Source organism: Microcaecilia unicolor, chromosome 10, assembly GCF_901765095.1.
Source record: "Microcaecilia unicolor chromosome 10, aMicUni1.1, whole genome shotgun sequence".
NCBI classification, from domain to species: domain Eukaryota; kingdom Metazoa; phylum Chordata; class Amphibia; order Gymnophiona; family Siphonopidae; genus Microcaecilia; species Microcaecilia unicolor.
The window spans coordinates 195,106,547-195,125,332 of NC_044040.1; the positions used below are offsets into that span (position 1 = coordinate 195,106,547).

The following is an 18,786-nucleotide window of genomic DNA, read 5'->3' on the forward strand; positions in this document are numbered from 1 at the left end:
TTTGCGAGGACGTCCTTAGCAAAACTTGGGCATCCCTTTCGATTATGCCCCTCTATGTTTTCACTGGCGTAAATGGATGCGCGCAGATATCAGCGCTGCAATATCAGCTAAGCATATTCTATAATCGGCACCTAAATCTAAAGCTTTTTAGGAGCAATATATAAAATCTCCTCCTTAGCACTGGAAACTGCAGCTACACTTAGGTGCGACCATTTACATCAACAAAACCTTGGTGTAAATCCCTGTGCCCAAATTAGGTGTGGTTCCCCCCTCCTCAAGGCATGACACCCTCCACCCCCACCCTCTCTTCAAGCAGTAAAGTGGTGCACTGAGCAGTTACACGGCTGTCAGCTCTGTCGGTCCCCTGCCCTGGAACAGGAAGTTGATGTCAGAGGGGGCAGGAAACCCAATTCTGGTCACCACAGCTCAAAAAATATATAAAAGAATTGGAGAAGGTGCAGAGAAGGGCGACGAAAATGATAAAAGGGATGGAACGACTTCCCTATGAGGAAAGGCTGAGAAGGTTAGGGCTCTTCAGCTTGGAGAAAAGGCGGCTGAGGGGTGATATGATAGAAGTCTACAAGATAATGAGCGGAGTAGAGCGGACAGATGTGAAGCGTTTGTTTACACTTTCAAACAACAACAATAGAACCAGGGGACACAAGATGGTAGATTTAAAACAAATAGGAGAAAGTTTTTCTTTACTCAGCGTGTAGTTGGACTCTGGAACTCGTTACCGGAGAATGTAGTGACAGCAGCTGGCCTTACGGAGTTTAAGGGGAGTTTGCACAGATTCCTGAAGGAAAAGTCCATTGAACATTATTAAATATATATATTTGCTTGGGGGGGGGGGGTTGCCAGGATCTTGAAGCCGCTGTCGGAGACAGGATGCTTGGCTTGACGGACCCTTGGTCTTTTCCCAGTATGGCGGTGCTTATGTGCTTATGGCAGAGGCGACAGCTATGCAACTGCTCAGTGCTCTGCACCCCTTTACTGTCTGCACCTGGGGCAGACCACACCCACCGCCCTGCCCTTGGTACGCCACTGGACTGCCCTTTGTAGAATAGTCTTTAGTGCCAATTTTTCAGTGGCACTTATAGAATTTTCCTTATTGTATGCCATTGCCTTGAAACGTCTATTCATGCTCTGCTTGGCTCTCGTATTTTTTTTCCCTGTAACCTAGATCCTGCCCTCTCATTTCATGCTCAGACTCCTAACGTTACTTACAAATTGCAACGTACAGAGTACCACTGCCAATTTGACCAATGTCTTTCATCAAACACAGTACAACAACAACAAAAATAAATCTCGGAGGGGCGTCAAGAAGCATTTATTTTGTAGACAGTCAATGTGAAAGTGCTGGGAAGCAGCCGGAGCCGAAAGCTCCTGGGTTTGATTCTTAGGTGCTCTGTTGCTGAAACATTCTCTTCAGATTCAAGCGGACAGCACATTCATCATTATGAAGGGTCCTGACGTGCCCTGATCACAGGGCACAGATATGGGATGAGGATATTGTGGGACAGACCACAGACAGCAATTCTGCCCCTATGAGCCAATGGCATAATCGGACTCTGCAAGTTAGGCACTGACATTGTTTTATACAATCCTTTTATGGATAGCCCAATAGTGCTATACACTGCCATAATCTGGGCTAGATTCCTGGGTCACCCGTTCCATTTCCCAGGCTTGCTGGGGATAATGTGGGAAGCATTGTTCAAGGTAATGAAAGGAGGAAGTACGTTAGAGATACAGGGGGAGGGGCAATTCTATATTTTATCATTTGCCTGTGCATTATTGCATAAATGTTTAGAATGACGTTTAATGTGAACGAGTGCAAAGTGATGCATGTGGGAAAGAGGAACCCAAACTATAACTACGTCATGCAAGGTTCAGCGTTGGGAGTCACGGACCGAGAAAGGGATCTAGGTGTCGACGTTGATGATATGTTGGAAACTTCTGCTCAATGTGCTGCTGCGGCTAGGAAAGCAAATGGAATGTTGGGTATCATTAGGAAAGGGATGGAAAACAAAAATAAGGATATTATTCTGCCGTTGTATCGCTCCATAGTGCGACCGCACCTCAAGTATTGTGTTCAATTCTGGTCACTGCACCTCAAAAAAAGACATAGTGGAATTGGGAAAAGGTGCAGAGAAGGGCGACAAAGATGATACAGGGGTTGGGACGGCTTTCCTATCAGGATAGGCTGAAGAGGCTGGGGCTCTTCAGCTTGGAGAAAAGGCGGCTGAGGGGAGATATGATAGAGGTCTATAAGATAATGAGTGGAATGGAACGGGTCGATGTGGAGCGTCTGTTTACGCTTTCCAAAAATACTAGGACAAGGGGGCATGCGATGAAGCTGCAGTGTGGTAAATTTAAAACAAATCGGAGGAAAGTTTTCTTCACTCAACGCGTAGTTAAACTCTGGAATTCGCTGCCGGAAAAGGTGGTTAAGGCGGTTAACTTAGCGGACTTCAAAAAAGGGTTGGACGGCTTCCTGGAGGAAAAAGCCATAGAATGTTATTGAATGGACGAGGGAATACAGTATTTCTAGGATGGGCGGGACAAATTGCTTGTTCTTTTGGCCGCTGTCGGTGACAGGGTGCTGGGCTCGATGGACCCTTGGTCTGTCCCAGCATGGTGATGCTTATGTAATATTAGCGTATATGCACTCATATCTGCACCTATACACGTATATGCTAGCATATTACCTGTGTATGTGCAAGGGGGGTATACAGAGGGGCGGAGCATGGCAGGGCTCCCACTTATGCACATCCCTGCCACAACTACACCAACTTTATGGCTGGTGTTAAGTACAAGCACTTCAAATTTATTTATTTTTGTAGTGCCGGAGTGTATCCGGCGGTAATCGGGCAGTGCCGCACGCTGCCCGGTTACTGCTGGGTTAGTGCGGGAGCCCTTACCGCCACCTCAATGGGTGGTGGTAATGGCTTCCCCCAAAATGGCCACGCGGCAAATACTTTACTTGCCGCCTGGCCATTTCCTGTAGGAAAGTGAGACTTCCCTTTTTTACTAGCTATGGCAAAAGGGGGCAGTGGTACGCGTGTAAAACACGTGCCGATGCCAGCACCAGCCCCCTTTTGCCGCAGCTTGGTCAAGAAATGTTAGACACATCAATACCAGACTATGCCAGTATTCTTAGGGGTCTTTTTACTAAGCAGCGGTAAAACGTGGCCTGCGGTTTACCTCGGCTGGGGAAAAAAGGCTTTTTTTTCAATGGGGGCAGTAAATGGCCGTGCGCTAGAATTAAAGGTAGTGCACAGCTATTTACTCCCTGAGCCCTTACCGCCACCCACTGGCCTAGCGATAAGGGCTCACACGCTACATAAGCAGTATTCATGCCGTGCTGCAAATTATCGCCAGGAACGCCCCCGGTGGTAGAAAATAGAAAAATATTTTCTACCACGGGAAACAGCACGCGCCAACCTCAACATTACTGCCAGGTGGGCAAGCTACCCGTCCGGCAGTGTCGATTTGGCGCACGCTACACGCGGTAGCCCTACTGCTGCTTTGTAAAAGGGCCCCTTAGGTTCCTTTATAAAACAGGCTCCCACCCTGTGACCTCAGGGTGCCTAAATGAGGTGCCTAGTTAGAGAATTGCCCTCGATATGGCTAGATTTATTGACCGTGATTGCAGGATTCCAAAATGACTTGAACGACAGTGATGGGGGTTATGTGAAACAGAGGGGGGGGGGGGAACCTGGGCATAAAAATCGGTGGAAAATTCTGTGGGTAGTTCTAAATACAGGCTCAGGGGGATGAGATTCCAGCCCTACCTCTGACGGAGCTGGAAGCCCAAAAGAAAAGAAGGAAATTGCTAAGCTCCTCGATCCACCACTCAAAGAATCAGTTTTAAAATATGTATGATAATATTTCAAACTCCACTTCAGGGGGGTCTTTTACAAAGCATCGGAAAGCCCAACATGGGCTTACAGAATGGTAAATCGGGACTACAGCCGGCCCAACGTGGCCGCCGGCGGTAGTACCGCGCTGAGCACGCACCATTTCTGGGGGAAAAAAGACCCCCCACCACCACCAGAAATGGCTTGCGCGGTGGTAACCCGCTGGTAATTGGGGATCACTGTACACTGCCTGGTTACCGCCCGATTACTGCGGGACCTCTTATCGCCTCCTCAGTGGGTGGCAGTAAGGGCTCCCTTCCGCATGGCCACACAGCAAGAGTGCGATTCCCACTGCAGCTCCTTGTGACTCTGGGCAAGTCACTTAACCCTCCATTGCCCCTGGTACAAAATAAGTACCTGAATATATGTAAACCGCTTTGAATGTAGTTGCAAAATACCACAGAAAGGCAGTACATCAAGTCCCATTTCCCTTTCCCTATTTGAGATTCTACATGGAATGTTGCTACTATTGGAGATTCTAGATGGAATGTTGCTACTATTGAGATTCTGTTGCCACTATTTGAGATTCTACATGGAATGTTAATGTTGCTATTCCACTAGCAACATTCCACATAGAACGCGGCCGCGAAGGCTTCTGTTTCTGTGAGTCTGACGTCCTAGACTCACCGAAACAGAAGCCAGCGCAGCTGATCTGCAAGTGCAGGCTTCTACATGGAATGTTGCTAGTGGAGGAGTAGCCTAGTGGTTAGTGCAGTGGACTTTGATCCTGGGGAACTGAGTTCAATTCCCACTGCAGCTCCTTGTGACTCTGGGCAAGTCACTTAACCCTCCATTGCCCCATGTACAAAATAAGTACCTGAATATATGTAAACCGCTTTGAATGTAGTTGCAAAAACCTCAGAATGGTGGTATATCAAGTCCCATTTCCCTTACCACATGGCCATGTTTGTCTGGGGGCTTTTTACCCACTGTGGTAAAAAGGGCCCTGGCGCTTGGGAAAAACGACCGCTGCTGCTAGCGCAGGGCCATTTTCCCCGCAGCTTGGTAAAAGGACCCCTCAGTTCTGTAATTATTCCTCATCAGAAATTGTTTTGATACTTTGTAATACAGGCAATAAATTCTGTGAAGGAAAAATAACCGTTAGCCCTAGACCTGATTAGTAGGTCAGAGAAAGGCACAGAGGCTCTGACAGAATATTTTTATGGCAAAAAAAAAAGAAAAAGAAAAACAAATTCATTGGTGAAGAGAATAAAAATGATTGATATAAGTGTAGATTTAACGTTCCAGTCAGCTTTATTACCTAGTGATGCTAAATTATTGCCGTTGAACAATTTTCAGATGCTATCTCGCTGTCGCTCAAAGTAAGTCTCAGCTTTTGTCATCAACATAAAGGATTACAGACTATGCAGGGCTAGCCCCCATTTTAGTGTGCCAAGGGGTGCTTATATACTAAAAACCAACTTTATGTCACGCACAGTTTAAAAACTTTCTCCTGTTAGTAATAAAAGGAGCAGCAGGAGAGCAGAGGCCGACCAAATTTCAATTTCGGTGCCAAAACTAGCCCAAAATCCTTTTTGTGCCCAGTTTTGGTTTCTGCCTAAAGGCTACCACCATGGTTTCGGTTTCTGCAGAAACGTTCTGTGTGTTCTCGGTGGAAGTAAAAAATATGTGCTTTTTCCCATATCCCATTTGTTTCCCACCCCTCTGAAAAAGAGTTGCCTTTCCCCTCTGCAGGTGCCCCTCTTGGGCCAATCTTACAACTCCTAGTGGACTAGGGGTGTGGTCAGGGCATGCGTGATCCCATCAGGGCTACTGAGAGGGGAGGAGAGCAGGAGGGCAAGATTTGGTCTCCAAGGGGGGCCCGATGCCGGGTTTAGCGTGTGAATTTGGACAGCCTACAAAATAGGTGGCAGTAGGGGGCTCATGCATTAATGACCACATGCTAATGAGAAAATTAGTGTGTGGCCATTGGCGGTGGCCGTAGCAAGAAGGTTGCTAGGCTGTATAGAGAGAGGTGTGACCAGCAGAAGAAAGGAAGTGTTGATGCCCATGTATAAGTCGTTGGTGAGGCCCCACCTGGAGCATTGTGTTCCGTTTTGGAGGCCGTATCTTGCGAAGGATGTAAAAAGAATTGAAGCGGTGCAAAGAAAAGCTACAAGAATGGTATGGGATTTGCGTTACAAGACGGATGAGGAGAGACTTGCTGACCTGAACATGTATACCCTGGAGGAAAGGAGAAACAGGGGTGATATGATACAGACGTTCAAATATTTGAAAGGTATTAATCGGCAAACGAACCTTTTCCGGAGATGGGAAGGCGGTAGAACTAGAGGACATGAAATGAGATTGAAGGGGGGCAGACTCAAGAAAAATGTCAGGAAGTATTTTTTCATGGAGAGAGTGGTGGATACTTGGAATGCCCTCCCGCGGGAGGTGGTGGAGATGAAAACGGTAACGGAATTCAAACATGCGTGGGATAAACATAAGGGAATCCTGTTCAGAAGGAATAGATCCTCAGAAGCTTAGCAGAGATTGGGTGGCAGAGCTGGTGGGGGGAGGCGGAGCTGGTGGTTAGGAGGCGGGGCTAGTGCTGGGCAAGACTTCTACGGTCTGTGCCCTGAAAATGGCAGATACAAATCAAGGTAAGGTATACACAAGAAGTGGCACATATGAGTTTATCTTGTTGGGCAGACTGGATGGACCGTGCAGGTCTTTTTCTGCCGTCATCTACTATGTTAGTGTAAAAATCTGAAAATCAGCCATTTTCGAGCTACAGTAAAAATGGCCTTAGCACACGGGAAAGACCCACATAAGGGCGCACTACGGCCACTTTTTACCACAGCTTAGTAAAAGAGCCCCTAAGATCATAGAATATTAGCAGTTACGCATGTGAATGCTACATTTACATGCATGACTGTCAGCTGAGCACTAACCCCCTAATTCTATATATGGTGCTGAAATTGCACACGCAAATTTCTGCACACACCCAATTTGCACAGAATTGCAATTTGAACCAATTACGGCCTTATTCTATAAATTTTATGCTCCTAAATTACTAGCCTAATATATGATCCAAAACAGATTCCACTCGTAATTTAGGAGCATAAATTTTAGGAGTGTAAATTTAAGAGCATAACCTTTATAGAGTAAAACACTTAACGCCAATAATTGACATTAATCTACATTTACATGTGCATTTTTTGGTGCCGGGATCCATGTGTAAAATTTACGTGCAGATCTGAGTAGGGGGTGTGGCCATGGGCCGATCAGAGTGTTCCTAGAATCTGTATGCAGTATTATGGAATAAGGAGATCTGCACCTAATTTAGGCATGAGGAATTTACACCAGGGTTCCGTAGGCATGGATCCCGGTACTAAACGCTATTCTGTAAACGGCCAGGGCCACCGAGAGACTGGGCTGGGCCCCTGCCGCCACTCCCTCCCCCCCCCCCCCGAAGTCACCGCCACTCTCCCCCCCCCCCCCCGAAGCCACCGCCCCCTCCCTCCGCCACCGGGCCGGGCCCCCTGCATTGAAATCACAGCGCCTCTCACCTCCGTGTGAAAGCGCTGCAGGCAGCAGCAGATCGTCTCCCTTCGGGCCTCCTTCCCTCCCTGTGTTCCGTCCTCGTCTGACATAACTTCCGCGAGGGCGGGACACAGGGAGGGAAGGAGGCCCAAAGGGAGGCAATCTGCTGCTGCCTGTAGCGCTTTCACACGGAGGTGAGAGGCGCTGTGATTTCAATGCAGGGGGCCTGGCCCTTTGGCTGACGGTCGACGACGGATCTGAGGGTGGGCGGGTGGGACTGCGGTGCTGGGCCCACCTTGGAGGCCTGGGCCCGGGGAATTTTGTCCCCCCTCGGCGGCCCTGTAAATGGCCCCCATCTTGGAACTTAGCAGTCATTTTTTTCAGTGCAGTTTATAGAATTTGCTTCTTATTAAGTGGTGTTCTACAAGCTCGGCATGCAACCTGCATAACCTGCTACTGCAAGGAGGAACGTACATGCGGGTACAGCATGGGCAGGTCCCACACTTAAACCTGTAACTTACTCTCAGTTCTGTGCTAACGTGCAACATTTCTGTGTTAACATTTACAGCTGTCTTTTACATGGGGTGATAATACCTGAATCAGGGGTGTCCAACCTCGGCCCTCGCCAGGTTGGGTTTTCAGAATTTCCCCAATGAATATGCCTGAGATCTATTTGTATTCAATGGAGACAGTGCATGCAGATAGATCACATGCATATTCATTAGGGAAATCCTGAAAACCCGACTGGATTGCGGCCCTTGAGGACCAAGGTGGGACAACCCTGGCCTAAATGTCGGTGTGCAAATGCAGATACGTTTTATTCTATAATGGAATCTGGATACCCAGATGTCACTATGGAAAATTCGCACTCAGAGCCCCGCATTTTAGCGAGGGGTGACCTTTACAGAGCAAAAGCTGCAGGACTCAATAGTGCACATCTTTCAAAATTACTCAAATCTATGTCTCCCACACATTTTCTTTACAGCTTACAATTGTACTTCTAATTACATCACTTCACTTATCCGTAACCAACACTCTAATGCAGTCCCTGACAGCAGAAAAAGATCAGTTTGGCCCAGTTAACATTCTTGCACTTTGGGTAAATAAACATACCACACTCACGAGCAACCTAACACCAGTCCCCTCTTGTCACCTTCCACCCTCGTCTCATTTACCTGATCCTTCAACCCTGTTATCTACTACTACTACTATTAATACTACTTAACATTTCTAGAGCGCTACTAGGGTTACGCAGCGCTGTACAAATTAACAAACAAGGACAGTCCCTGCTCAGAAGAGCTTACATTGCAATGAATGAATATTTGCTATGAAAAGGAGGCCGAATCTCTTTTTGCTTAAAAGGGAAATATTTCAAGCTGTTGGAACCACTGACATTTATTTTGGCTATGGAAAAAGTATAAGGCAAGGCAAGACAGCAGCATCTGACAAACTGAAGCTGAGGCCTTGTAGACAAGTAATGTCTCCTCCTAATCTCAGATCAGTAAATGGTAGTATTTTACACAGAACAGTAATTTGTAATTTACATTTGTAGTATTTCATGATGCTATCTTCAGCCAGATGTCTGAAAAAGGAAACCATTTCCCTCCCACCTGGTCCCTCAGAGGCTATTAACTTCACACTGACGCAAAGAAATAGGCCAACCCAATTCCCCAGTCCCAGCTCCAAAATGCAGACATTACCATAATCGGATAAAAGGAGTATTTATAAACATTTTAGAAAGCAGGATAACATCAGCAAGGATACGAGCATTCATCTTAAAATTTATGCCCGTCACAGCAGAATATCTGAGACGAAAATAAGGGAGCCTTTAAATAAAACGTGATAACCTGCCTGTATGACATGACCTACCATGCAGCATCGAGTACTTATGTGACCTAATGTTTCGAAAGTTAACATATTTAATGGCGGCTGTTATAAATGGGCAGATTCTATAAATGGCACGTCAATTTCCACGCACAAAATTGTGCACTGTCCTGAGATGCCTACGCAACTAAATTGGCTAATGAGCCCATTGGTGAAGTGTTTGCAGACCTATTGTCCTACAAAGATGTTGCAGTCTCAAGATTTGGATTTATTGGTTGTTGCTTCGATTCAAGCAAAAAAGGACTAGGGTAGGCTGGCTCTTTCCAAGCAACGGGGGAGACGTAGATGACCTCTAATTGCATATACGTATCCCTCGTTGTTTGGACACAGCCAGCCTACCCTACTCTTTCATCGCTTGATTGACTCTTGTAGGGATTGAACGTTCCTCCAATTCTGTGGTTGTTCCTTTGTTCCTTCGATTCATCAGGTGCGTTTTGAGGAAATTCGAAACCGAGTTTTTGTAGTTGATGGCCCTCATTTGTGGAATTCTCTTCCTGTGGCCTTGCGCCAGCTTTCTTCTGTGTCCCAGTTTAAAAAGCAGTTAAAAACCTGTTTGCTTTATTTATTTATTTACTTACTTACTGTATTTGTATCCCACATTTTCCCACTTATTTGTAGGTTCAAGGTGGCTTACATGATTCCAAAGAAATGGTTACAGATTCCGGGGTAAATGAATACAGAATGCATAGTGTAGTTGAATAGAGCTTGTGAGGTTCACCCCACACAGTTGATACGGGGTGGAATTGGGTGCTGAAAGGTTTGTACTGTTGTCCGTTTTCATCATTAGTTAGATTGTGTTTTGGTAGTTTGGTCGAATAAGTTGGTTCTGTGGGGTTTGACGTTCTGAAAAGGTGGGTCTTCAGGTTTTTTCGGAAGTTTAGGTAATTGTTTGTGATTTTCAGGTCTTTCAGCAATGTGTTCCATAGGAGAAACTGGAGGCATATATTGATTTGTATTTCAGACCCCTACACCTTGGGAAGTGAAGGGTTGTTGATTTAATTGTGTTTTGTAAAGCATTTCCTTGAGGGGAAGGTTTTCAGGATTTTTGAGGGCACTGGGCGTTTGCATGTTTTATTGTGTGGTTTTATGTACTATTTCATGAGTGTTCTATTGTACTCCGCTTACACGTTTGGATAGATGGGCTACAAATGTATTAAATAAATAAATAATTGGGTGCTAACAAGTCATTATCGGCGTTAATGGACAACATTAACTTCTACTAAGATACGTGGCTAAAGAGATAAGCAGACATCCTAGCTGTATATTTCTACTCTGTTTTTTCTGTGGTTGAGATATGCAAATAAATTTATTTAATAATTTATTAGATAACCTCCGTTCACAGGATAAATCCCTCCTCTCAGTACCCTTCTCCACCACCGCCAACTCCAGGCTCCGCTCATTCTGCCTCGCCTCACCCTATGCTTGGAACAACCTTCCTCAGCCCTTACGCCAAGCCCCCTCCCTGCCCGTCTTCAAGTCTTTGCTTAAAGCCCACCTCTTCAATGCTGCATTCAGCACCTAACCCTTACAGTTCAGTGAATCCAGACTGCCCCAATTTGACTGCCCCTATCGGACCGACCGTTCACTTGTCTATTAGATTGTAAGCTCTTTGAGTAGGGACTGTCTCTCTTTGTTAAATTGTACAGCGCTGCGTAACCCTAGTAGCGCTCTAGAAATGTTAAGTAGTAGTAGTAGTAGTAGTATCCATGTAATGATATTGCCACTATATAGACACATTGAGACCCTGCCATTGGAATGCCTCCAGCTTCTCCTCAAAATACACGGATGCATTTTGGCAACATATTAGCTTATATAAACATAATTTATCTATAGATCATTCAGTCATTTTTTAAACCACATGCAGTGAGCACCTGATTCTGATCTCCTAAGTGGTTTTTATCAGACCATTATTTAATTGTTTTTCTTTCAGGTTCTGCTTAGCTGTAATCAACAGAGGGGGGTATGTTAGTTAGGATTCCACAAATAACTTTTTCTCTAGGGTCTATTCTCTAGGGTTATTTCAGTATTGAGCTCTGAAACATTTTTAGCTTTCATGGTTACTTTGCAGTTGAAAAAAAAATTGAGACTGCTGCACGTTTGCAAATAAAATAATCTTTATAAGTCTCTACAGGATTCTCTGCAGCTATGATAGCTTTTTTGGGTCAACACAATACTTATCCAACGATGATACTCATTAAGGGCTCCTTTTGCAAAGTTGCACCAGCAGTTCTGGCATGGCAAATGCGAAGAACCCCTCAATTCCTGTGGGCTTCATCACATTTGCCGCACCGGAATCCCTAGCGCGGCTTTGGAAAACAGCCCTAAATTAATTTTAGAACAAGGAAAAATTAATAACACAGCATAACTCCATCCCTCAAAAATGCAGTTGTCAATCATTGTTATGATTTCCGATTGTGCTAAATAGATGTACTGCCTCATTCAGAACGTGCCGAAACGACATTATAAGATGAAGTGAAAATAAATTTAAAAAAAAATGAAAACCCCAACAAAACCTCTTTCCCTGCCCACCCTACAGTTGCATGTAACTTGGAGACCTCATTAGTCTTTACGAACACACATTTCATCTTTGGAGAAGTCTGATGTTTCAACAAACATCCAGCTATCTCCAGAACCAACATGGCTCAAATCTAAATCTAAGCATCTAACTGCAAACTTATTTCCTGATACTTTAGGGCTCCTTTTACAAAGCGGTGGTGCTATGCAGTGATCCGGCATTTCCACCGGGCTACTTCAGGAGCCTGCCCCCAACGTGCGCCATTTCCGGGGCTGAAAAAAAATATTTTTTTTAGCACCGGGGGCTTACCCGGCGGTAATTGGGCAGCGCTGCATGCGACCCAGTTACTGCGAAGTTAGCGAAGGAGCCCTTACCACCTCTTAAATAGGTGGTGGTAAGGGTTCCCCCAGGAAATGGTAGTACAGCAAGTGGTTCATTACTGTACAGCAGTGGCGTAGCAAAGGCGGGGCGGTAGGGGCGGTCCGCCCCGGGTGCACGCCGCTGGGGGGATGTCGGCTCCGCTGGTTCCCTGCTCCCTCTGCCCCGGAATAGGTTACTTCCTGCTCCAGGGAAGAGGGAGCAGGGAACCAGCGGAACCGCCCCCCCCCCCCAAGCGGCGTGCACACGGCAGGCAAGAATGCACTCGGGGGGGGGGGGGGCTTGGGTGATGCGCTGAGGGGGGTGTCATGCTGCACCCAGGGGGGGTGCGCAGCAGCGAACCACCTTGGGTGGCAGCTTCCCTCGCTATGCCACTGCTGCACAGCCATTTTCTTTTGTTAAAAAAAAAGCCTTTTACGCGCTGCAGTAAAAGTGGGCCTCGGAGCACGGCAAATCCATATCCTGATGCTACCACAGGGCCCCTTTTACCACAGCTTTGTAAAAGGGGCCCTTAAAGAGGGGAAACTATTCTACAACAATACAATTTTTTTTGCTGAACTTGCAGCACGTGAAAAGACTGTTCACCAAATGCCTCGAGATTTGACACTGAAATAAGAAAACAAAAAACATAAACAAAGATTGCGAGATGACATGCTGCCAAATGGAACGAAATATTAAGCAGGGTGCTGGTAACCCACATAAAAACACATTCAGCAGCCTTCAAATTTGGGAGACAAATTGCCTTCAAATCTCTTTTCCAGTTAAGAACATCTGAATTGAAAAATGAAGCAAGAAACTTACCCACGTTCTTTGATCAGGCAGTTGGAACTGGGAACAGAATTAAAACAAAAAATATTACTGCATCATAATTTTAAAGCTAATTTTTCAATTTAGTCACTCTTTTGTTTACTTAGGGCTTCTGTTACAAAGCCGCACTAGCAAATCCTGTGCGGCAAATGAAAGGAAGCCCATTCAATTCCTACGGGCTTCCTCTCAATTGCCACACTGGAATCACTAGTGAGGCTTCGGAAAAGAAGCTCTAAATAAACAAAAGAGACCTAGCCAGTAGTACTCCAGTGTTGGTAGTTCCCCAAGTTGTTAGGGATGTACACGGCCAAAAAAACAAGTTCCCTTAGTTTTTGATTTAAAGAGAGAGTTAGCAATTTCCCTGTGGTTTGTTTTTCTGATTTTGCACACATTGTAAGCATGCAAAAACTTTTTTTGTCCGTGTAAATTAATTGTACAAGGGGATATGCATGTGCAGAAACAATCTGCATGCACTTTTTTTTTAAATTTATTTATTTATTTATTCATTTAGTAAATTTATACAAGAAACATCTTTTGTAGAAAAGTATGTGTTACCTAGGAAATTACTTATAATAATAATAAGCAAAATTAGAATACATACATTTTAGGAAAAATTAACACTCAAGTCCATAAAATGAGATCCAAGAATTCGGAAAAACATAGAGAGAAAAGAATAAAAAAGGAAAACCATAGTAGCAATATTCAGGATAACACAAACTCTGTTAAGTGGAGTTAATATCTTATTTATCCTTGGCGCTTTTCCATTTTCGCTGAGGCTATAAGCGCCGACACACGGGCAGGTTCTGTAAATACATATTTCTTTTCCCAAAGTCTTATTATGCACTCGCAGGGGTATCTTAAAAGAAAGGTACCCCCCCCCCCCCCCCCCAAGTGCAGAACTTCAGGCTTAAGGATCAAAAATTGTTTCCTCCGTCGCCTTGTCTCCTTAGAGACATCAGGAAAAAGCAATATCTTAAAACCTAAAAAAGGTAATCTGCATTCACTTTAAATTTTTAAGAGACCATGGAGGCATATTTTCAAAGCACTTAGCCTTCCAAAGTTCCATAGGTTTCGCCTTCCAAAGTTCCATAGGTTTCTATGGAACTTTGGAAGGCTAAGTGCTTTGAAAATATGCCTCATTTTCCATGTGTGTCTAGCAATTTCATATGCTTTTTAAAACCAGTAGTAACAAACTAATTTTTCATAGGACTGTCTTTATAACCAGCTAAATGTTTAGCTCTGCTTCACATACTTTGGGAAATGTCCACTAAAGGGCAGTAAGTTCTTATGTTAAAGCATTTTGTGGTAGTCAACATGCATTATCTAGATTTTTGTATCTATTTTTGAGAGGGGGTGTGACAGGAGCAGAGAGTGGACGAAGCCATACTATTCAGCTAGTACCATGATATTTGCACACGCTAACTGGTTAGCCCATCCACAGTGCAAAGCCCATACTGCCTCCTAAATAGGAGGCAGTAAGTGCTCTTGTATCGATTTGCTTCAGGTTACACAGACTAATGTGAACATTAGCACAAAACCTGCAAAAGAAACGCCAGAAAATGCCCTATTTTCTGGGTGTGCTGGAAATGAGCTTAGCATGCGGGAAAGTCTCACGTTAGCATGCACCACACCTAGCACCCTTTAAAAGACATAACCCCCATTATTTGCTGTTTGAGCATCAGTGGCGTAGCTACGTGGGGCCTGAGGGGGCCTGGGCCCCCGTAGATTTCCTCCTGGACCCCCCTCCCGATGACCCTCTCGACCCCCCACCCCCGGCGAACCCTCCCTCGCCGTCGCCTACCTTCGGTTTTGCTGGCGGGGGACCCCAATCCCCGCCAGCCGTCCTCTTCGCCCTGCAGTCAAAAAAGTCTTCGTTCTGTTGCATGCTGACGTCCTGCACGTTGTACATGCAGGACGTCAGACTCGGAGGTTCTCTGAGTCTGACGTCCTGCACGTACAACGTGCAAGACATCAGCATGCAACAGAACAAAGACTTTTTTGACTGCAGGGCGAAGAGGACATTGGCTGGCAGGGATTGGGGTCCCCCGCCAGCAAAACCAAAGGTAGCCGATGGCGGGGGAGGGTTCGCGGGGGGGGGGGGGGTCGAGAGGGCGGGAGGTTGTGAAAAGTGGTGGCGGATTGGCAATGGGGGGGTCGGCAATGCCAGGGGGGGTCAGCGGCGCTGGGGGGGAGCTAAAATGTGCCCCCTCAACTCGGCCTCTGGACCCCCCTCCCACCGAAGTCTGGCTACGCCCCTGTTGAGCATGCATAGCAAACCAACCACAGGGTGGAAGAAAACAAGTCCAAGTGACCAGCCAGAACACAGAAGTAAGAGCTCCAAACAAAGCTTATTGGGACCCTACACGGTCCGCGTTTCGGCAACAGCCTTCTTCAGGGGTCAATAAATCCTCTGCTGGACGTCAAGTCAACTGTGAGTGCTAGGAAAGCACAAGTATAATAATGCTGAATCCGCCAAGAGGGGACACAGCCAAGTAAAGCTTTCCAAAGCTTTTTCGCTTTATTATTATTATACTTCTGTGTTCTGGCTGGTCACCTGGACTTGTTTTCTTCCACCCTGTGGTTGGTTTGCTTGCGTTACTGTGGAAGGAGTGGACCCCCCTTTCTCCTTTGTTTCCATTGACCATGCATAGCACAACTTGCTGTATTTTTCTGCAAAAAATACACCCATCACCTCTTATAGGGCCCCTTATACAAAGCTGAGGTAAAAGGGGCCCTGGTAGCATCCAGGGCCGGTCCTAGGGTCTCTGGCGCCCCCCTGCAGACTATGAGTTGGCGCGCGCACGGAACCCCCCCCCCCCCCCGCATCTCCTTTCTCTCTTCTCCCACCCTGCCCCTGTCCAGCAATTCTCCTTCGCCCCCAACACCCTCCCATTTATGACCACCTGCCCGCCCTCTTCTCCCCCCAACATCCCCCTTTTTCTTCCCTGCATGCTTTGTCTTTTTTAATTTACCTCCGTCCCAGCAGCATCATTTGAAAGCCCTGCCCCATCTCTAGCCTTTCCTCCCTTCTTGAGTTCGTTCCCTCAGAGTCCCGCCCTCGAGAAAATGATACCGTGTTTCCCCGAAAATAAGACAGTGTCATATTAATTTTTGCTCCCAAAGATGCACTAGGTCTTATTTTCAGGGGATGTCTTATTTTTGGCGAAACACGATACAAGCCATACCCAAATGCACCACACTAGAGAACCAAACGATTACACATACAAAAAAAAAATCCCAACGATGGCCCCTGATAGAGGAAGAACGAGGAAAAGAATGCGTTGCTTTGTGTTATAGACATCCGGCTCTCACAAGGACACAAAAAAACAACCAACCTCCCCTAATAAACCACAACACAGTACCATATCGCCATCACTACCTCCACACTAATGTGAACTGGGCTGGGTGGCTAGTTGCCAAATAGTGAGCTTCTGGTGGGAGAGAGTGGGCACCCATCGGGGCCAAACAAAAACTTTGCTAGGTCTTACTTTCGGGGGAGGCCTTATATTTAGCAATTCAGCAAAACCTCTACTAGGTCTTATTTTCAGGGGATGTCTTATTTTCGGGAAAACAGGGTATCAGAAGGCGGGACTCTGCGGAACGAACTCACGAATGCTGGGAAGGCTAGAGACAGGGCAGGGCTTTCAAATGAAATGGCTGCTGGGACGGAGGTACATTCAGTGGCGTACTAAGGGGGGGCAGTGGGTGCGGTCCGCCCCGGGTGCACGCCGCTGGGGGAGGGGTGCCGCGCGCCTGTCCGCTACGTTCGTTCTGTGCTCCCTCTGACCTGGAACAGGTTACTTCCTGTTCCGGGGCAGAGGGAGCATGGAAACGAACGAAGTGGACAGGCGCGTGGCACTCCCCCCCCCCCCAGCGACGTGCACCTGGAGGGGGGTTCTTTCGCCGAGGGGGGGTTGCGCTGCACCCGGGGGGGGGGGCGGGGCGCATCGGCAGTCCGCCCCGGGTGTCAGCCCCCCTAGGAACGCCACTGGGTACATTAAAAAGATTTAAAGCCCCAAGGGCGGCGAGGTATGGCAGCGCAGCGCCACAGCAGCGCCCCCCTGCAGTGCTTACCTCGCTTACCGGGTTTGACCGGCCCTAGTAGCATCGACATGTGGATTCCCTGCATGCTGATTCCCCCTTTTGCCACATTGGGTAAAAGGCTTTTTTCTTTTAAGGAAATGGCCATGTGGTAAGTGAACTACTTGCCGTGCAGCCATTTCCCAGGCGAACCCTTACCGCCACCTATTTAGGAGGTGGTAAGGGCTCCCGTGCTAACCTAGCTAGCCCAATTAGCGCCGGGTAAGCCCCGGTGCAAAAATAATAAAAGTATTTTTTCAACAGCGGAAATGGCATGCATTGGGGGCAGGCACTACTTCAAGGCTCCTGCGGTAGTGCCGGATTGGCATGCGGAAAAAGCGGCGGTATGGGTACCACTGCTTTGTAAAAGGGGCCCTTAGAGTTTTAAAAATTTTAATGTTTGCAAATTCATGAAAATGCATTTTGAACATAATATCTTTTGTGGCAATTTTCACTGATGTGCAACTTCTAGCTTATGTTTGCTATTCCACAGATGCTAAGTGACCCAGTTCCGGGCTGGAGATTTGGGGACAATCCTGTTTTTGAACTTACATCCCAAAGCACTGTGGGATTTGTAGTGTACAATCCTGCCCATAGTAAATCAGTGCTGCAGGACTGTCCTAATATCTCCATCCTGGAACTGGGTAACTTAGCATCTCTGCTATTCAATAGGCTGATTTCTTTTGTGCTGAGAAAGAGCACCAGCTAATTTCCAAGAACTCACAGAGTATTTTCTTCATACCGCAAAAGAACTACAAAAAGTTTCAACATTACAACCTTTTTCTCTTCTGTAGTGAATATACTGGGAAGCTTGTCACCAGTTATATAGCAGTTAACCACCAGAGGGAGCTCCAGAAAGCATAAGGAAGCGAAGGAGGGGAAGCGAGCTCATGGTAATTCTGGAAGATAAGAGTCTTTGAGGGTTTGGAACTCATAGGAAATGAACAGATGTTGGACAAGGGTAGTCTGGGAAATGTAGTGATGAACAACTAGAGTTCAGAGCACAGCTGCAGTCAGAAAAACACCTGGAAGTAATTTGGAAGCTGCTGGTGAAATGAAGCACAAATCAAACTTGTTTGTAGAAGCAGCAGAACGGACAGAAGGAACAAAGGTGGATACAAATGGCCTTAGTTATCAGGAATGCCAGATAGTGAAGTGAGGCAGGAGCTTGACAGAAAGAGTGCTGCTACAATTTGATTAGCATAGTAGATGATAGCAGATAAAGACCTGTACGGTCCATCCAGTCCGCCCGACAAGATAAAACTCATAGCATAATGTATGATGTGATACTTTTCAAATGTATACCTGATCTTGATTTGTCCTTGCCATTTTCAGGGCAAAGACCATAGAAGTCTGCTTGGCACTGTCCTTCTTCTAAAACTTCTGAAGTTATCATTGAAGCCCCTGAAAAGTCCCACTTCAGCCCATTCAAGTCTGTTCAGCCACAATCAGGGCACAGACTGTAGAAATCTACGTAAGTACATAAGTATTGCCATACTGGGAAAAGACCAAGGGTCCATCGAGCCCAGCATCCTGTCCACGACAGCGGCCAATCCAGGCCAAGGGCACCTGGCAAGCTTCCCAAACGTACAAACGTTCTATACATGTTATTCCTGGAATTGTGGATTTTTCCCAAGTCCATTTAGTAGCGGTTTATGGACTTGTCCTTTAGGAAACCGTCCAACTGTCCAATCTGCCCAGCTTTGGCTTTGCTTC

The 18,786-nt window shown here is 46.3% G+C and overlaps 1 protein-coding gene across 3 annotated transcripts in view; it reads right to left on the reverse strand.

Moving 5' to 3' along the window:
• MECOM (MDS1 and EVI1 complex locus) overlaps nt 1-18,786 on the reverse strand; it is a 777,983-nt gene that overhangs the window by 29,885 nt on the left and 729,312 nt on the right. For all 3 annotated transcript variants that reach the window (XM_030216133.1, XM_030216132.1, XM_030216134.1), the window contains one exon: nt 12,985-13,011. In XM_030216133.1, coding sequence (XP_030071993.1) covers nt 12,985-13,011 — 27 coding nt within the window. The remainder of the gene's footprint in view (nt 1-12,984; nt 13,012-18,786) is intronic.